This window comes from Pseudophryne corroboree, chromosome 1 (assembly GCF_028390025.1).
Source record: "Pseudophryne corroboree isolate aPseCor3 chromosome 1, aPseCor3.hap2, whole genome shotgun sequence".
Classification (NCBI taxonomy): domain Eukaryota; kingdom Metazoa; phylum Chordata; class Amphibia; order Anura; family Myobatrachidae; genus Pseudophryne; species Pseudophryne corroboree.
The window spans coordinates 342,744,558-342,762,395 of NC_086444.1; the positions used below are offsets into that span (position 1 = coordinate 342,744,558).

Sequence of the window (17,838 nt, forward strand, 5' to 3'; positions counted from 1 at the left end):
ACGTCAGTGGTCAGGTGATGCGTATTCCAAACGGCATTTGGAAGTATTGCCTTAATAAGGGGAGGAGTTATTTGGGGTCGGTCTTTCAGATCTGGTGGCCACGGCAACAGCTGGGAAATCCACGTTTGTACCCCAGGTCGCCTCTCAACATGAGAAGACGCCGTATTATCAGGCGCAGTCTTTTCGTGGACAAGCGGGCAAAATGTTCCTCATTTCTGCCCCGTGACAGAGGGAGAGGAAAAAGGCTGCAGAAATCAGCCAGTTCCCAGAAACAGAAACCCTCTCCCGCCTCTGCCAAGCCCTCAGTATGACGCTGGGGCTTTACAAGCAGAATCAGGCACGGTGGGGGGCCCGTCTCAATGAATTTCAGCGCGCAGTGGGCTCACTCGCAAGTAGACCCCTGGATCCTTCAGGTGATATCTCAGGGATACAAATTAGAATTCGAGACGTCTCCCCCTCGCCGTTTTCCTAAAGTCGGCTTTACCGATGTCTCCTTCTGACAGGGAGACAGTTTTGGAAGCCATTCACAAGCTGTATTCCCAGCAGGTGATAATCAAGGTACCCCTCCTGCAACAGGGAACGGGGTATTATTCCACACTGTTGTGGTACCAAAGCCGGACGGCTCGGTGAGACCGATTCTAAATCTTAAATCTTTGAACACTTACATACAGAGGTTCAAATTCAAGATTGAGTCACTCAGAGCAGTGATTGCGAACCTGGAAGAAGGGGACTACATGATGTCTCGGGACATCAAGGATGCTTACCTTCATGTCAAAATTTACCCTTCTCACCAAGGGTACCTCAGGTTTATGGTACAGAACTGTCACTATCAGTTCAGACGCTGCCGTATGGATGGTCCACGGCACCCCGGGTCTTTACCAAGGTAATGGCCGAAATGATGATATTCCTTCGAAGGAAGGGAATTTTAGTTATCCCTTACTTGGACGATTCCCTGATAAGGGTAAGATCCAGGGAACAGTTGGAGGTCGGTGTAGCACTATCTCAGGTAGTGTTGCGGCAGCACGATTGGATTCTCAATATTCCAAAATCGCAGCTGGTTCCGACGACTTGTCTTCGGTTCCTAGGGATGATCCTGGACACAGTCCAGAAAAAGGTGTTTCTCCCGGAGGGGAAAGACAGGGAGTTATCCGAGCTAGTCAGGAACCTCCTAAAACCGAGCCAAGTCTCAGTGCATCAATGCACAAGGGTTCTGGGTAAAATGGTGGCTTCCTACGAAGAAATCCCATTCGGCAGATCCCACGCAAGAACTTTCCAGTGGGACCTGCTGGACAAATGGTCCGGGTCGCATCTTCAGATGCATCAGCGGATAACCCTGTCACCAAGGACAAGGGTGTCCCTCCTGTGGTGGTTGCAGAGTGCTCATCTTCTAGAGGTCCGCAGATTCGGCATTCAGGACTGGGTCCTGGTGACCACGGATGCCAGCCTGCGAGGCTGGGGAGCAGTCACACAGGGAAGGAATATCCAGGGCTTATGGTCAAGCCTGGAGACATCACTTCACATACATATCCTGAAGCTAAGGGCCATTTACAATGCTCTAAGCTTAGCAAGACCTCTGCTTCAAGGTCAGCCGGTGTTGATCCAGTCGGACAACATCACGGCAGTCACCCACGTAAACAGACAGGGTGGCACAAGAAGCAGGAGGGCAATGGCAGAAGCTGCAAGGATTCTTCGCTGGGCGGAAAATCATGTGATAGCACTGTCAGCAGTATTCATTCCGGGAGTGGACAACTGGGAAGCAGACTTCCTCAGCACGACCTCCACCCGGGAGAGTGGGGACTTCACCCAGAAGTCTTCCACATGATTATAAACCGTTGGGAAAAACTCGACAGGTATTGCGCCAGGTCAAGGGACCCTCAGGCAATAGCTGTAGACGCTCTGGTAACACCGTGGGTGTACCAGTCAGTGTATGTGTTCCCTCCTCTGCCTCTCATACCCAAGGTACTGAGATTGATAAGATGGAGAGGAGTAAGCACTATATTCGTGGCTCCGGATTGGCCAAGAAGGACTTGGTAACCGGAACTTCAAGAGATGCTCACGGAGGATCCGTGGCCTCTACCTCTAAGAAGGGACCTGCTCCAACAAGGACCCTGTCTGTTCCAAGACTTACCGCGGCTGCGTTTGACGGCATGGCGGTTGAACGCCGGATCCTGAACGAAAAAAGGCATTCCGGATGAAGTCATCCCTATCCTGATCAAAGCCAGGAAGGATGTAACCGCAAAACATTATCACCGCATTTGGCGAAAATATGTTGCGTGGTGCGAGGCCAGTAAGGCCCGACGGAGGAAATTCAACTGGGTCGATTCCTACATTTCCTGCAAACAGGAGTGTCTATGGGCCTGAAATTGGGGTCCATTAAGGTTCAAATTTCGGCCCTGTCAATTTTCTTCCAAAAAGAACTAGCTTCAGTCCCTGAAGTTCAGACGTTTGTAAAAGGGGTACTGCATATACAGCCTCCTTTTGTGCCTCCAGTGGCACTTTGGGATCTCAATGTAGTTTTTTGGGTTCCAAAAGTCACATTGGTTTGAACCACTTAAATCTGTGGAGTTAAAATATCTCACATGGAAAGTGGTCATGCTGTTGGCCCTGGCCTGGGCCAGGCGCGTGTCAGAATTGGCGGCTTTATCCTGTAAAAGCCCTTATCTGATTTTCCATTCGGACAGGGCGGAATTGAGGACTCGTCCTCAGTTTCTCCCTAAGGTGGTTTCAGCGTTTCACCTGAACCAACCTATTGTGGTGCCTGCGGCTACTAGGGACTTGGAGGACTCCAAGTTGCTAGACGTTTTCAGGGCCCTGAAAATATATGTTTCCAGGACGGCTGGAGTCAGAAAATCTGACTCGCTGTTTATCCTGTATGCACCCAACAAGCTGGGTGCTCCTGCTTCTAAGCAGACTATTGCTCGTTGGATTTGTAGTACAATTCAGCTTGCACATTCTGTGGCAGGCCTGCCACAGCCAAAAATCTGTAAATGCCCACTCCACAAGGAAGGTGGGCTCATCTTGGGCGGCTGCCCGAGGGGTCTCGGCTTTACAACTTTGCCGAGCAGCTACTTGGTCAGGAGCAAATACGTTTGTAAAATTCTACAAAATTGATACCCTGGCTGAGGAGGACCTGGAGTTCTCTCAATTGGTGCTGCAGAGTCATCCGCACTCTCCCGCCCGTTTGGGAGCTTTGGTATAATCCCCATGGTCCTTACGGAGTCCCCAGCATCCACTTAGGACGTTAGAGAAAATAAGAATTTACTTACCGATAATTCTATTTCTCGTAGTCCGTAGTGGATGCTGGGCGCCCATCCCAAGTGCGGATTGTCTGCAATACTGGTACATAGTTATTGTTACCAAAAAATCGGGTTATTGCTGTAGTGAGCCATCTTTTCTAGAGGCTCCTCTGTTATCATGCTGTTAACTGGGTTCAGATCACAAGTTGTACAGTGTGATTGGTGTGGCTGGTATGAGTCTTACCCGGGATTCAAAATCCTTCCTTATTGTGTACGCTCGTCCGGGCACAGTATCCTAACTGAGGCTTGGAGGAGGGTCATAGGGGGAGGAGCCAGTGCACACCAGATAGTCCTAAAGCTTTCTTTAGATGTGCCCAGTCTCCTGCGGAGCCGCTATTCCCCATGGTCCTTACGGAGTCCCCAGCATCCACTACGGACTACGAGAAATAGAATTATCGGTAAGTAAATTCTTATTTTAGTAAATATAGCCACAATAATACGATACTATACAGTCCCTGCTAGAAGAGCACTGAACAGCACATAGTTACCCAGACGAAATGTACAGCGCTACATTTATTTCCTGTTATGTCTTGCTCACCATTCAGTTAACTGAGGAATGGCAAATGTTTTAATTTTGTTTTTATAATTTAACTTATATAAATTGTGTAAATTGCACATAATAGCTTACAAAGCTGTGTTTATAGTACTCAGTACTTGTTTCTTTTTTCTCTGTTTGTAGCTGATCTGCCTTTAGATGATTTAGTAAAGGAATATGAAGGTGCTTATGATGAGAATTTTCACTGGCCACATGTTTTTAACAAAACTGAAGAAGGGAGACAAACTGGCCAAGGTATGTGTGTACCTAAGTTATATTGTGATTTTCTATGTTCCCGTGTTCAAGTGTCCCTCATGGATGATATAGAAACATGTTCCTTCTTTTTGTATATGAAATGATAAATGTTACCTGAAGTAGGATTTCACTGCAACCTTCTCTATTTTGCAGGTGAATTGATTTGTAATAACTGTTAATAGCTCTAAAATAAAGTTCTATGGAAGAGCTTCTATTATTATTATTATTATTATTAATATTATTATTATTATCATCATATTTTATATATAAAGCAGCAACATATTACTCATTGTTGTACATTGGTGGATTCTGGAACAAACATACAATGTCATAAAACAAAAGGCAAAGGCAACCTAAACAAGCTTAAATTCTTAAGAGGTGGGGAAACAGTTGCTATGTACGGTAACAGTAAGTAGTTGTTGGTGTTCACAGATACAGCCACCAGGCAGTTAGTAGATATAGGTACTGTGCAGTTCCTTTCTTCAGTGACTTGGTGGATACATGTACTTTGCTAGTTCCTGGCTCTGGGCAGTTGATAACCACAGGCAGAGTAGCAGTTCCCGATAGTCGCTAATTACGGATATAGAACATTATTAATGAGCTGTGGGGCTGCAGTCACTATTTTTACAATCACAGTGTCAGCAGTTATTATGTTAATGTGTTATGTTGCCATTCTGCAGAATGGCAACATTAGGGTTAGGCTGCAGGAGTTGAGGGTTAGGGTCAGGCTGCAACAGTGGAGGGTTAGGGTCAGGCTGCATGAGAGGAGGGTTAGAGTTAGGCTGCGGGAGTGGTGGGTTAATATTAGTCTGCGGGAGTGAAAGTTTGGGTTTAGGCTATGGGAAAGTAGGGTTAGGATGTGGGAGGTTAGAATTAGGCGCTAGGGAGAATAGTGGAGTAAGGATTAGGGTTAGGGGCATTACTGTAGGATGGCAGCCAGAAGCAGACACCAAGAGAGCCGCTGGAGACCAGCTAGCAGGTAAGTGATCACTGCACTATCAGGACTGTTTGTCAACATTCTAATCGTATAGACATGATGAAGATGTGATAATCTCCAAACTTTTAGAACATTTTTCAAGGGAGGAATCTCTGTGTTTTTATCTGTTTGGCAGAAAAGTGTGTCACAGTAAAACGTTTTTAAGATAATTAAATTTCCCGTAAATGTTTTAATAAATTATTTTTGCAGATATGAAAGAGCTAACAGGAGACCCAGACATTTCGCAGAAACATACCGTTCTCATTGACTCTTTGCTTGGTAGTGACCAGCTTAGAACAGCTGACAGGGCAGGTCCTGCACTTTTGACTTCCAGGAAACATACCAGAGATATTGGAGATGTTGCCAGAGCAGCAGAGCTACTTCTCCCAAGTGGAAGCGCCCGCATTACATGTGCAGTAAGAACTCTTAAGACTTTTTTTGCTGCAAAAAGGATTATGCAAGTAAAAATGTTGTTTTTTTTGTGATATGCGTCCTAGCAACACAAAAAGTAGGAGACTGCTGTGAAAAAAAGGCATGTACAGTATGATATTCAGGATGCAGTTATAATGTCAACACCACAATGTCGACAGTTACGATGTCGACGTTGTTGAAATGTCTGCATTGAGTATGTTGGCATGTGCAGAATGACAACATGTTCCCAGTGTTTACATGTTAAATGTGGACATCCTGCAATGACCGGAGGGTTAGGGTTAGACTACGGGATGGGAGGTTACGTTGGGGTGCTAGGGGGAGAGTTAAGGATTAGAGATGTACTCAATGTCATTGCAACACCGCTGGGCCCTCGTACCAGGTAAGTCACCATTAGACCACCAGGGATATTTTGTCAACATTCTGATCATGTGAACATTTCACCAGTGTCGACATAACATCGATGTGGTCAGTATCAACATGCTGAATGTCGACATTACGACCATGTTGATATTATAAATGTCAACATTGTGAATGACGACAAAAACATATTTTTGTACTTGCCATTAAATGCTTTTCTCTGATTCTGTGTGGGGGACAGTGGGCAATGGATTGTTCGATGGGACTGTAGGAGCTAGCACTTACTAGACTAGTATAACATTAATGATGTAATTAAATTACTTCCAGGGTAAAAAAAAAAAAAGAAAAAAAAAAGTGGTTAATCTCGTTTTGCCACAATTTTTTCAGGTAATTCAATTACCCCTGTAGAGCCCCGCTTAATGACCTCCAAAGCCCTGCAATCCATGGAGAACCTTTCTCACCTATCTCTGAAGACCTCCCAGTTTTGCCCCAGACAGGCAGGAAACCATCCTATCAGACAGTAGGTTTCACAAGCACATTGGGTTTTGAGCACCTACTTGACCAGGTGGATATCTTTGCTCTGCCAAGCACTGGCCAGGAAATGGTCTACTTCTGGAAGCCCTTTGGCTGATTTGCCAAAAGGAAGTTAGAAAATAAAGGAACTGAGGACCCCTTGGATTTGGCATGGACACAGAGAGGAAAGTACTTTTACCACCCATGGCCAGTGCAATTACTTTGTCCAACTCTAGTGCAAAGAGAATGCCACCTACTAAGGGAAGCACTTATAGGAAACCGTCTGTGTCACATACTGCAGAGCCTCACAGACATACTCCGCAGCTCCTCTACATTGTTTTGGTTCATCCACCCTAGGAGACTGCGCCTTCAGCGTGTGATCCACAGGCAGCAGATAAAGAGAAGCAAACTTTCAGGGGTGTAGTGGATTTTTTATCCGTTGCTTTCCAAGCCTCTTCAATTAAATTAGAGAGATCTGTAGAGGACGGAAGATGTACCTTTCTCTTTTTCTTACACTTAAAAAAGCCCACAGTCTCGGCTAGAGAATCCACGTTCAAGCAGTCCAAAGACTGATGGACCGCCATAATCAGATCTTCAGTCCCCTGACCAGATAAGGATTCTAAATTGTCCTGAAGAGTCTTCCAATTAAATCTGGAGGGATTTATGACATTTCTACATGTCCCTGTAACGCAGTTCCTCAAAGAACCTCTCCAAGTATGAAGAGACATTGGTGAACCCAGAACCCTACCGCTCCATTGAACGAACCCAAGCAGGCTCACCAACAGTGGCAGGGAAAGCCCCTGCCACTCCCTGGAAGAGCCAGGATGGCAGGTGGAGGAGAAGCCTTAGCTTGTTCCTCCCACTTGTGTGCTACATATTTAACCAGCTAAGCCACTGACCTGCCCAAGCCTGAGACAACACCTGTGTATTTTGAGTGCAACTGTCCACAATGCAGTTTAACTTTGCATTGTGTAAAAAACATGGCCGTTGCACCCTCCTTGTATGTACTGTAGTGGACTTTAGTTTGTTCACTATAAGGAAGTGTAAAATGGGGAAGGCAGCTGCAGTGCAGATTACACAGTTTAAACATAGAAATCTAGCAAACAGCAATGCAACACACAGTGGTGTAAAGAACATACAGTTGGAATGCAGAAAGAGCAGTAAAATAAATAAAATAAATAAGGCACAAACAGAATGTTGTAGTTAGCCTTCCAGAGAGAGGCCAATAGACAGGAGCTGTAGAGGACAGGAGCTAGGATCCGGAGCAGAGTCCCTAGAGGCAGGCTGCAACAGGAATGCAGAGGAATGACAACCTCCTTCCCGGAATCTGGTCAGCATGCTAGATTGTTCTGCTGCAAGGGGGAAGCAGACACATAGCCAGCTCCTCCCTCACAAATATTCTCCATGTGACCATCCACAAACTTTCCCTCCAGGGAAACTGCATGGTACAGCCCATTCCTGGCAGCCTGATACCGAAACTCTTCCTCCTGAGAGGAGTGACAAGGAAAGCCAAGCAAGATGGTGGCTGCCACCGCTACCTTCTAAAAGGGTAACAGTGGCGGCTGGCTGCAGTTTCAGGCTATTTCTGAAACCAACCACGCACTGTATACCCTGATGTATGCAAGTGCAGCACACATCACAGCATATTCTGAAAAAAGCAGAAAGAATAACAAATAAACTGAAACTACACTAAAGTTATAAGATTGCAGTGCAGCCCTAGGTAAAACTGCCAGCTTCCATGGAGACCATGGCCTGCAGAGGGGTAAAAGCTACACTCTTTAAGTTATACAAGTCTAAGTGCCAGCGCCTACGCTCCCTTCTATCAACCCATAGTCCGTCTCCCCCAGATCGGAAGAAAGAGAAATATGCCACACACATCTAATATCAGTACCTAAAGTAGTAATGTATATTGTGAGGTTAAATACAGATGTGTCTTCATACATCTAGCCTCAATACGCCACACAGCGGGAGATGCCTGGCACGAGTGATCCACTAGGTCCCGCGCAACTCTGCATACTTCGGGTGTCTTTTTGGTCAGAATTGTGTCTTAGTCGCAGCACAATGAGGCTAGGACACATGAGGAGATGGTGCTGATTAATTTGATATATGACACTTGTATATTGTCTGTGACTGAGTAAACGGAGCAGAACGGAACTTGTATTGGAAAAAGCTGCAGTTGCTACATTGTAGCACTTTGTATACAGATTCAGAGACTCAGTTACACACAGATATGTGTATGTAAGTGTCATACTGTATATCAAATAAATCAGCACAGTCTCCTGGTGTGTCCAAATCGCATTGCGTTGCAACTAAGGGTGTGTACACACGGTGAGATCCTTGCTATGCCCGATTTTCACTTGCGATTTCCCTTGAACTCCCCAGAACCCAGATAGCACATATTTTGACTAACTTTTCTTGAGATATGGACTATGGGGGTAATTCCAAGTTGATCGCAGCAGGACATTTTTTAGCAGTTGGGCAAAACCATGTGCACTGCAGGGGGGGCAGATATAACATGTGCAGAGAGATTTAGATTTGGGTGGGTAATTTTGTTTCTGTGCAGGGTAAATACTGGCTGCTTTATTTTTACACTGCAATTTAGATTGCAGATTGAACTCACCACACCCAAATCTATCTCTCTCTCTGCACATGTTATATCTGCCTCCCCTGCAGTGCACATGGTTTTGCCCAACTGCTAACAAAGTTCCAGCTGCGATCAACTCAGAATTACCCCCTATGTGTGCTTACGATTTTGGCTTATGTGAGATGTCATTGACATGTGAGATGAACTAGATAGTACACCGATCTAGCAAGGATTGACTTGCCTGCGCAGTCTATCTTTTCTTGCGATGCCGACCTGGCGGGACCATGCATCGGGATCGAATCGGGATCGCAAGGTGACTTTCACCTTGCGATCTGCACTAACTTTTCTTGCGATTTTGACTATATAGTCAAAATCGAAAGAAAATATCTCACCGTGTGAGACACTTTTTTTTGCAATAAAATGCCTGACGGTTGAAGATTCTCAAGCAACTTGGCGTGCCAAGAGGGCTGTTTGGCATGACATATATGTGCAGTATGTTTAGTAATTCATAGCAACTCATCAGACTTTTCCTTTCATTGGATAACTAGCACTAATCTGCTGAAGGCAGGTTACAGTATTGTGTAGTCTGTGTATTAAGGTTAATATGATGGAAGAAGAGGTGCATTTAGAATCATAGAATTTGATGGCAGATAAGAGCCACTTGGCCAGTCTAGTCTGTCCGTGTACGTATATACACACACACAAGGGTTAATTTTTGTCAGGAGCCAAGTAGCCTACAAGTATATTTTTGGATTGTGGGAGGAAACCGGAGTACTCGGAGGAAACCCACTCAGGTATGGGGAAATTATACAATCTCCACACAGTTAGGGCCATGGTGGGAATTGAACCCATTACCTCAGTGCTGTGAGGCAGTAATGCGATCCATTACATATTCTTTCCTCTGGACATCTGTTTTACACATCTGTCCATCAGAGTGTCATGTCAACCTTTTGTGGTAATATTATTCATTACCATGTGGCCTGTTGTGTTGCTCTATCCCTACTGCAAAATCCTTCATCACCATTGCAGTGGAGCAGGGCTGCATTATATGCTATATCTAAATACTACAGGAGCCTTTGTTAGTAATAAAGAAATCCCCCCTACTGTATGTGAACTAATAACTGAAATCAGCAAAAGTAAGAGCTAGGGGTAGATTTACTAAAGCTTCTAAAAGTGTTAAGTGGTGCCCAAAGCAACCAATCAGATTCTGTCTATCATTTTCTAGGATGCAATAGGGAAATCATAGCTGATTGATTGCTATTGGCAACACGACCACTTTATACTTTTAATAGCTTTAGGAAAGCTACGCCATAATATGGACGCTTGTTGCCTTTTATATTGAGACCCATCTGTTTTCCTCTCAGGTGAAGACACGGCCCTCACAGCTGCTTCACGGTACTCTTCGGGAATATCAGCAGGTGGGGCTAGACTGGCTGGCGAAACAATACAAGAAGAATCTTAATGGTATTCTGGCTGATGAGGGTGGACTGGGTAAGAATGTTCAGGTGATTGCTCTCATGGCACATCTGGCCAGTAATGAAGGTGAGAAAATAGAATAACATGTTTGCCTTTAACATCAATAGTTTACATTTTTGAATATTCTCTTTTATATTTAAGGGGACATTTGATTTGCTATGTAATTACACACTGGTTACTACTAATTACATTTCTGTATTTTGGGACTAGATAATGTAGGTGTTTTCTATCATGTAATTTACTTGTCTTTTGAATATCTTATTATCCAGATCAAAAAGGGGAGTGGGTCTTAAACTGCACACCCTTATTTTAATCATAATGAAAGGTGCTACCTGCTGAGAGTTGCAGGAAAAAGAAAATGCAGGTGTGCTATAAGCACTAAGAGTACTTACAGTCAGAACAATTATGATAAAGTCCACAATTTTCATGGAGTATAAATGAGTTTCTTAGCACTTTTGCTCAGCAATGCGTGCCCATCCAGTACATCAAGGTGAACCTCATCAAATTAATCTCTACAATCCCTAATGCTAACAGTTGTCCAGTTCAATCTACATATATAGAGGTCTGAATATAGTAATTGTAATGGTGACAAGTCTTCCTCTTCAAGCTTATGAAATGTGGTTTGTGTGCAGCCAAAGGCTGTAAAATAAACTTATTTTTGTAGTAGTGATTTGGTTCGATCCCTTATTTCAGCCAAAGCAACCTGGTCCATGTGAGGTTTGGAGCTGAGGTGCTCTATGCTGCATGTCAGATTGTCTAAGTTTTATTAACTAGAGAATCACTGTTAACCAATAAATTCTTGTCATTTATAGGTAACTGGGGCCCACACCTGATTGTGGTCAGAAGCTGTAAGATTCTGAAGTGGGAGCTGGAATTTAAACGATGGTGCCCAAGCTTAAAACTGCTTTTATATTTTGGCAAACAGCGAGAACTAAGAAAAAAGAGACAGGTAAAGCAATAATTGTGTGTAAGCTTTACTTTTTTTTTTTTACGGGAACAAAACACAAAGCCACTGTTTAATTGCATGTACTCGTTTTGTTTTTACCCCTGACAGATTATCCAAAATGTTATGGTGTGTACACATGGTGAGATCCTTGCTATGCCCGATTTTCACTTTGTGATTTCCCCTGAACTCCCCGGAGCCCAGCACCACCAATTTTGACTAACCTTTCTTGAGATATGGACTATGTGTGCTTACGATTTTGGCTATGTGAGATTTTGGCTTATGTGAGATGTCATTGACATGTGAGATGAACTAGATCGTACACCAATCTAGCAAGGATTGCACAGTCTATCTTTTCTTGCGATACCGACCTGGCGGGACCGCGCATCGGGATCGAATCGGGATCGCAAGTGGCATAACACCTTGCGATTTGCACTAACTTTTCTTGCGATTTTGACTATATAGTCCAAATCGAAAGAAAAGATCTCACCGTGTGTACACACCCTTAGTCATTGAATTGTACATTTGTGCAAAGGGGAAAAATTACAAACATCATAAGGCACTTTTATTGAAATGCTGATAAAAGATTGACATACAAGTTATCCTTTACAGAGGTCTGCTTTTGACAAATTGCTGTGGAACATAACAACCTTAAATGCAAACGTTCAATATTATGCAACATACAAAGAATTCAAGGAGCACTGGGCTAAAATATGTAAGCTTTACCTTTGACAAACTGGAAATCTATTTCTCTCAGCATGGTCTAACTTTGCCATCTTGTCAGAAGGTTTATTTAAAGATTTTTCTAATTTTTCTTCTATTGCTACCTGTAACACACCAACAACCCGAGCCCGGGCTGCCAAATAGGCGCATCTACTCCACCAAGACGGTGTGACTACGCTCCCTTCAGCATTTGAATAGGGTCCCCGGTATTCACAATGGGAGATGGCCACACCCTCACTTGCTTGGCCAGTCTGCCCCTCAGGCTAGCGCCCCATAGATATCCTGGCATCACTATTGACCATTCCTGGACGCCAGACATTAGCTGGTTGTGCCATCATGCAGCCTCCAGTTGTAGGAGAATAATAGCTGCCACAACTAGGCTTCTTCACCAGCAATTGGAATTTGGTGATGTGTGCAAGAGCTGCAGCACTTTTTGAGCGTGTCTGAGGGGGATCCGGTCAAGATGCCGCCGGACGGAATCCCGGCGGTCGAAATACCGACGCCGGAATCCCGACCGCCGCAATCCCGACATATTCTCCCTCCGTGGGTGTCCACGACACCCATAGAGGGAGAATATAATAGTGTGCCGAGCGTAGCGAGGCACCGTGCCCGCAGCGTGGCGAGCGAAGCGAGCCCGCAGCGTGGCGAGCGAAGCGAGCCCGCAAGGGGCTGCGTTCCGCTCGCCACCCCTGTCGGGATTGTGTGGTCGGGATTCCGGTGTCGGTATTTCGACCGCCGGGATTCCGACCACCGGCATTTAGTACTGATCCCGTCTGAGGCTGGTTTCTTCTGACTGCTTACTTTGGATCTGGACTGTTGTATAGCAGTCAGAAAATTAAGGGGGTGATTCAGACCTGATCGCTGGACTGCTAAAATTTTTGTCCTTCGTTCAGATAGTCGCCGCCCAAGGGGAGTGTATATTCACCGTGCATGTGTGCGATCTCATGTGTACGCCGTGCTGTTAAAAATCCCCTAGTCAGCGGACAGCTGCAAATCCGTTCACACCTCACTCACCATTAAATGATTTTTCTACTGTGTGCAGTCTGTGCGCAGCCCAAGACATACTCCTACAGTATGATGAGAACAGGCAGATCGGGTCCGGAGCTGACGTCACATACCCTCCCTGAAAATGCTTGGGAACGCCTGCGTTTGCCCTGACACTCCCAGTAAACGGTCAGTTACCACCCACAAACGGCCTTTTCCTGTCAATCACCTTGCGAACGCCGGCGATGCGATTGCGGTGCATGCGCAGTCTATCACTGATCGCCCGCTGTGCGAAAACGCACAGCAGTGATCAGATCTTAATCACCCCCTAAGTCAGAATGGCAGCTTCCATACAAGGCAGTCGGGATAGATTATTGCGTGTAAGTGTTAGCCCGAAATAGTGCATTTTGATCCATCTGTCTTGTACATCAATCAGCTTGTATGTTCTAATTTCTAAAATTGCATTCATTGTCAAGGAGGGTGGGGTTCTCTCTCATCTCTGTCAGTGTGATTCTCTTTACCCTGGCTCTTCTACAGCTACTGCTCAAACTCTTCTCAAGATTTGGTTTTGGTGCCCCCTGAAGAATATGATGCCAGGTTGTTAAAACCCAGTCATCAGATCAACAGCCATAGCTGTGGCTCCTTGAGCTCAGCTGTGATGCTTTGCTCCCTTGAGCCTTCAGGGGGCAGTATAACATTAAAATCCATTACAATTGTTGGAGAATTACTAAAAAAAATTCTGGTGCTGCTGCTCTCTGATTCACAGTCAGTACCACTTATCCTCTTTCACAACCCAAGTTGACCCTTTCACACCAAGTCAGGACCTGGGTTGACCCGTAAATTTTCCAGGTTAGAGACTCGATATGAAAAGGGTATTGTACTCATCCCATTACTTGCATTGAGGAAAGCAGCTCTATACCACTGGATCCACACACGATTACCAAATGTTAGTTTAATTAAGAATTGCATTAAAACATGATCACAAATGTACAGTGGGGGTCATTCCGTCCCGATCGCTCGCTGCAGTTGTTCGCAGCGCAGCGATCGGGTCGGAATTGTGCATGCGCCGGCGCATACCGGACGGTGGAAGGCCGTCGTTCCCTAGCGATCGCCTGTACCTGATTGACAGGCAGAGGCGGTCGATGGGCGGGAGGGGGCGGCACGGCGGCGTTAGGCCACCGTTTTGGGGGCGCGATCCGGCCAACGCAGGCGTGGCCAGACTGTGCGGGGGGGCGGGCCGCAGCGGCTGCGTGACGTCACACGCAGCCGCTGCAACCAGGGGCAGCGACGAGCAACTCCCGGCCAGCTTCAGGAGCTGCGCTGGCCGGGAGTTACTCAACAAGTACAAAAGCATCGCCGCTGTGCGATGCTTTTGTACTTGTACGGGGGAAGCCAGACAGACATGCGGGGTGGACTAGCCCTGTGCTGGGCGTCCCCCCGCATATCTGGGAACATGATCTTAGCTGTGCTAAATTTAGCACATCTACGATCAACTCGGAATGACCCCCAGTATGTACTAATTTTTACATTAGAGTTCACTCCAACGGAAGTATTTAGATGAACATCACCCACAGCACGTGGTTCAAAGAGGGCCCAGAAACATTGTTCATTTCAAGTTGGCTCATTGGTCAAGATGTGCAGTGTTGAAAATTGGTGATTATTGGTGGACCAGGGGATCTGCACCTCTTTATGTATTGTGCTTCCTCATGTTAAAACATAAGAAGCTCTTCCAGGAAAGCCGAGTACCAGAACTTCATGAAACTCAATTGGTGGTCAGCTTTCTTCCATGGACAAATTGGTGCACACCATCAGCTGAATTATCTTTTAAGGCCTTTACAGACTAGGTGATTCGCTCCAGGAGCGATATCGCCTATTGTCTCCCCGACAGGGCCGCCAACAGTGTGCATGCACACTGTGCAGTATCGCTAGCGATATCGTGCAGTGAAGTCATGCTGAGGCTGGCCAGAACATGCAGCATTGGACGATGTCGTCAGATTGAGCTGTACAGATGACACAGGGGGTCGGTAACGACCCCCGGGAGTGCACATCGGCCGTCTTCAGCAGCATACACACTGGGCGATATTGTAAACGATATTGCTTAGGAGGGTAAAAATGATTGCTATCGCTTCCAAAATCGCCTAGTGTGTACGGGCCTTTAGAACAGCCATAAAGACAACTACATCTGAATTTAAACATTTTTATGCAGGATAGTAAAAATGTTTATATTTGGAGGAGGGTGGAAGATTGCTCAATTTTTAGGTCTGGATTGTAAGAATGGTCTTTTATGCAATTGTGATGTCTGGGCTTTGTGCTTGAGTAATATATGTATTAGATTTGTTAAATATTGCTGATGCAGTAGGTGCAGCTGTGCTTGTTGAAAGGTTTCAGATAAATAGTTTTTTGTTGTCCTCTATTCTGACAGTAATTTTTGGCCATGCACCAGGCCAACTTTCCTCCAACCATCCAACTGACCAACCATCCAACTTGTCTGTCCATTTAAATCACTGCCCCACACACCTAGCCAATTTTTCCATCAGACCAGCCAACTTCTCTCGAACGTGTGATGTCACAGAAGTAGGCGGGCAGTTTCTGCCCACTTCTTCATATTTTGAATAAATAAATATTTGTTTTGGGATTTTTTTTTAGGAAAAGCAAACTTTTGAATGTCTCTATTTGCACACTATTAAGTTTTTCAAATGATTGTAACCAGGGTGTAAATAAGATTAATGCAGAGGTTCCCAAACTGTGTGCCGTGGCTCCCTGGGGTGCCTCGGACACTTGCAGGGGTGTCCTGGGTTGGTGGTCCAGGACCAATTCAAATTATTCATGGTCAATATAATAGGCAAAACCAGTGCTGGTGGCTGCCAGTCATAAAATATGTGGCCAAACAGAAGCAAATCTTGTCCCTCGCCACACAACTGACCCTGAGGATGACATATAAACGCGATCTACTTAATGTATTATTATTATTATTATCCTTTATTTATATGGCGCCACAAGGGTTCCGCAGCGCCTAATTACAGAGTACATATGCACATAATCAAAACAGGAAAACAGTGACTTACAGTTGAAGACAATATAGGACAAGTACAGGGCAACTAAGCATAACTACACCAGTAAACATAGAGATAAGTTCCAGGTGGCCAAAAAACTGCGGGATCTGGGCAGTTGAGGATTATTAAAGTAAGAAACGTAAAGCACATGAGGGAAGAGGGCCCTACTCGTGAGATCTTACATTCTAAGGGGAGGGGTAGACAGACAGGGGTGACACAGATGGGGTAATACTTCTTTCTGAATTTCTCAATAAGAAATGTTTGGCCTAGGGGTGCCGTGAAAAAAATTCTGATATTCTAGGGCGCCGTGATTCAAAAAAGTTTGGAAACCACTGGATTAATGTGTTGTCACTTGTGCCAAGGGATGCATCCACTGTGGAACATGCCAGTAGTGTGCACAGTGTCCAGCGTAGCGTAGCACCCTCTGACATTTGCAAAACTCCCCAATGTGCCTGGTGTCGAGTGACAGCTGGTATGTATTAAGGGGTAAGGGTGGGAGGGAGAGAGCTGGTTTACATAGGTTAAAGCTGGTATAAATGGGAGAAATAGTTATACATGGGTAGTAGAGCAGGTATACATGAGGGAGAGCTGGCATACAGTGGGAAGGGAGAGCTGGTATACATAGGTTAACACTGGTATCTACTCACCCTCTTAGCAGCAACTGGACTACTTATAAGGGCCGGCCAGTATGCCACTCCAGTGCAAGGTGCGTCTGCTGTACACCATACTATACACAATTTACAGTGTTTCGCCTCAGTAACGAGTAGTGATATAGCATTATTATAAGGGTCCTCACTTTGGCACCATACCTAAGCTGCCAAAAAGCATCAGTGGTGTAGAAGTAGAATGTTATTATTGTAGCCTGTATAAGCACTGTATATTATGGCGTTTCCAGCTGTAATGTATGTATACTGATTGTGCATTATAGTGTAGCCCACCACTACTGCCTATAATACATTACAGCACCACCCAGCACTACTACATATAACAGCGGGCTGTGCCGCAGGAAAATGCCACAGTATGCACCCCGGAAGGCCCTGCAGATTGCATCCGGAGCTTGCAGGGGTCTGTGCAGTGCAAGTCCCTTGCAGCAGAAAGATGCCATGGTATGCGCCCCAACAGTCGGAGGACATCCTTGCAGCTTGCACCCAGAGCTTGCAGGGATCTGTGCAGCACAGGTCCGTTGCGGCATGTGCTGAGAGGTCAGAGGTCCTGCTGAGCGGCCAGAACAGCAGATGACAAATGTCTGCTGTACCGAAGTCAAGAAGAGCTGCGTGTCTCAAAATTAGGCAGACACTGTCGGCTTGTCCTGCAATTTATCGGTTAGTTGGGGAAAAGTTCCCCCTACACTAAAATGATTAATTTGGGAAATCAAACATGTTTGATTTTCCCAACTAGTTGGACCAACCGTTTTTTTTGCCATTGTTCAGCATGTGGGAGCAAAGGAATGATAATTTGTTCCCACACTGCCAGATTATCATTCCAACCAGCCAACTAGTTTTCTTGTTGGATTAAAATCATTCAGATGTATGGCCAGCATTAGTTGCATAGTAATGTAGTATGAGTGCTATACAACTCTGGGAAGATCAGGATTCTGAGGTCTCAGTCCCTATGTGCCACACTTGCTAGTCCTGTGGCAAATACAGTGGTTGATTGAGCAAAAATCAGTGGATATAATTGCCCAACTACGAGTGATGTATGTATTATGGGC

The 17,838-nt window shown here is 45.3% G+C and overlaps 1 protein-coding gene across 8 annotated transcripts in view; it reads left to right on the plus strand.

Annotated features, from left to right (window-relative positions):
- Positions 1-17,838, plus strand: part of LOC135069306 (E1A-binding protein p400-like) — a 318,615-nt gene that overhangs the window by 132,344 nt on the left and 168,433 nt on the right. For all 8 annotated transcript variants that reach the window (XM_063964668.1, XM_063964667.1, XM_063964670.1 and 5 more), the window contains 4 exons: positions 3,976-4,086; positions 5,273-5,478; positions 10,313-10,490; positions 11,237-11,373. In XM_063964668.1, coding sequence (XP_063820738.1) covers positions 3,976-4,086; positions 5,273-5,478; positions 10,313-10,490; positions 11,237-11,373 — 632 coding nt within the window. The remainder of the gene's footprint in view (positions 1-3,975; positions 4,087-5,272; positions 5,479-10,312; positions 10,491-11,236; positions 11,374-17,838) is intronic.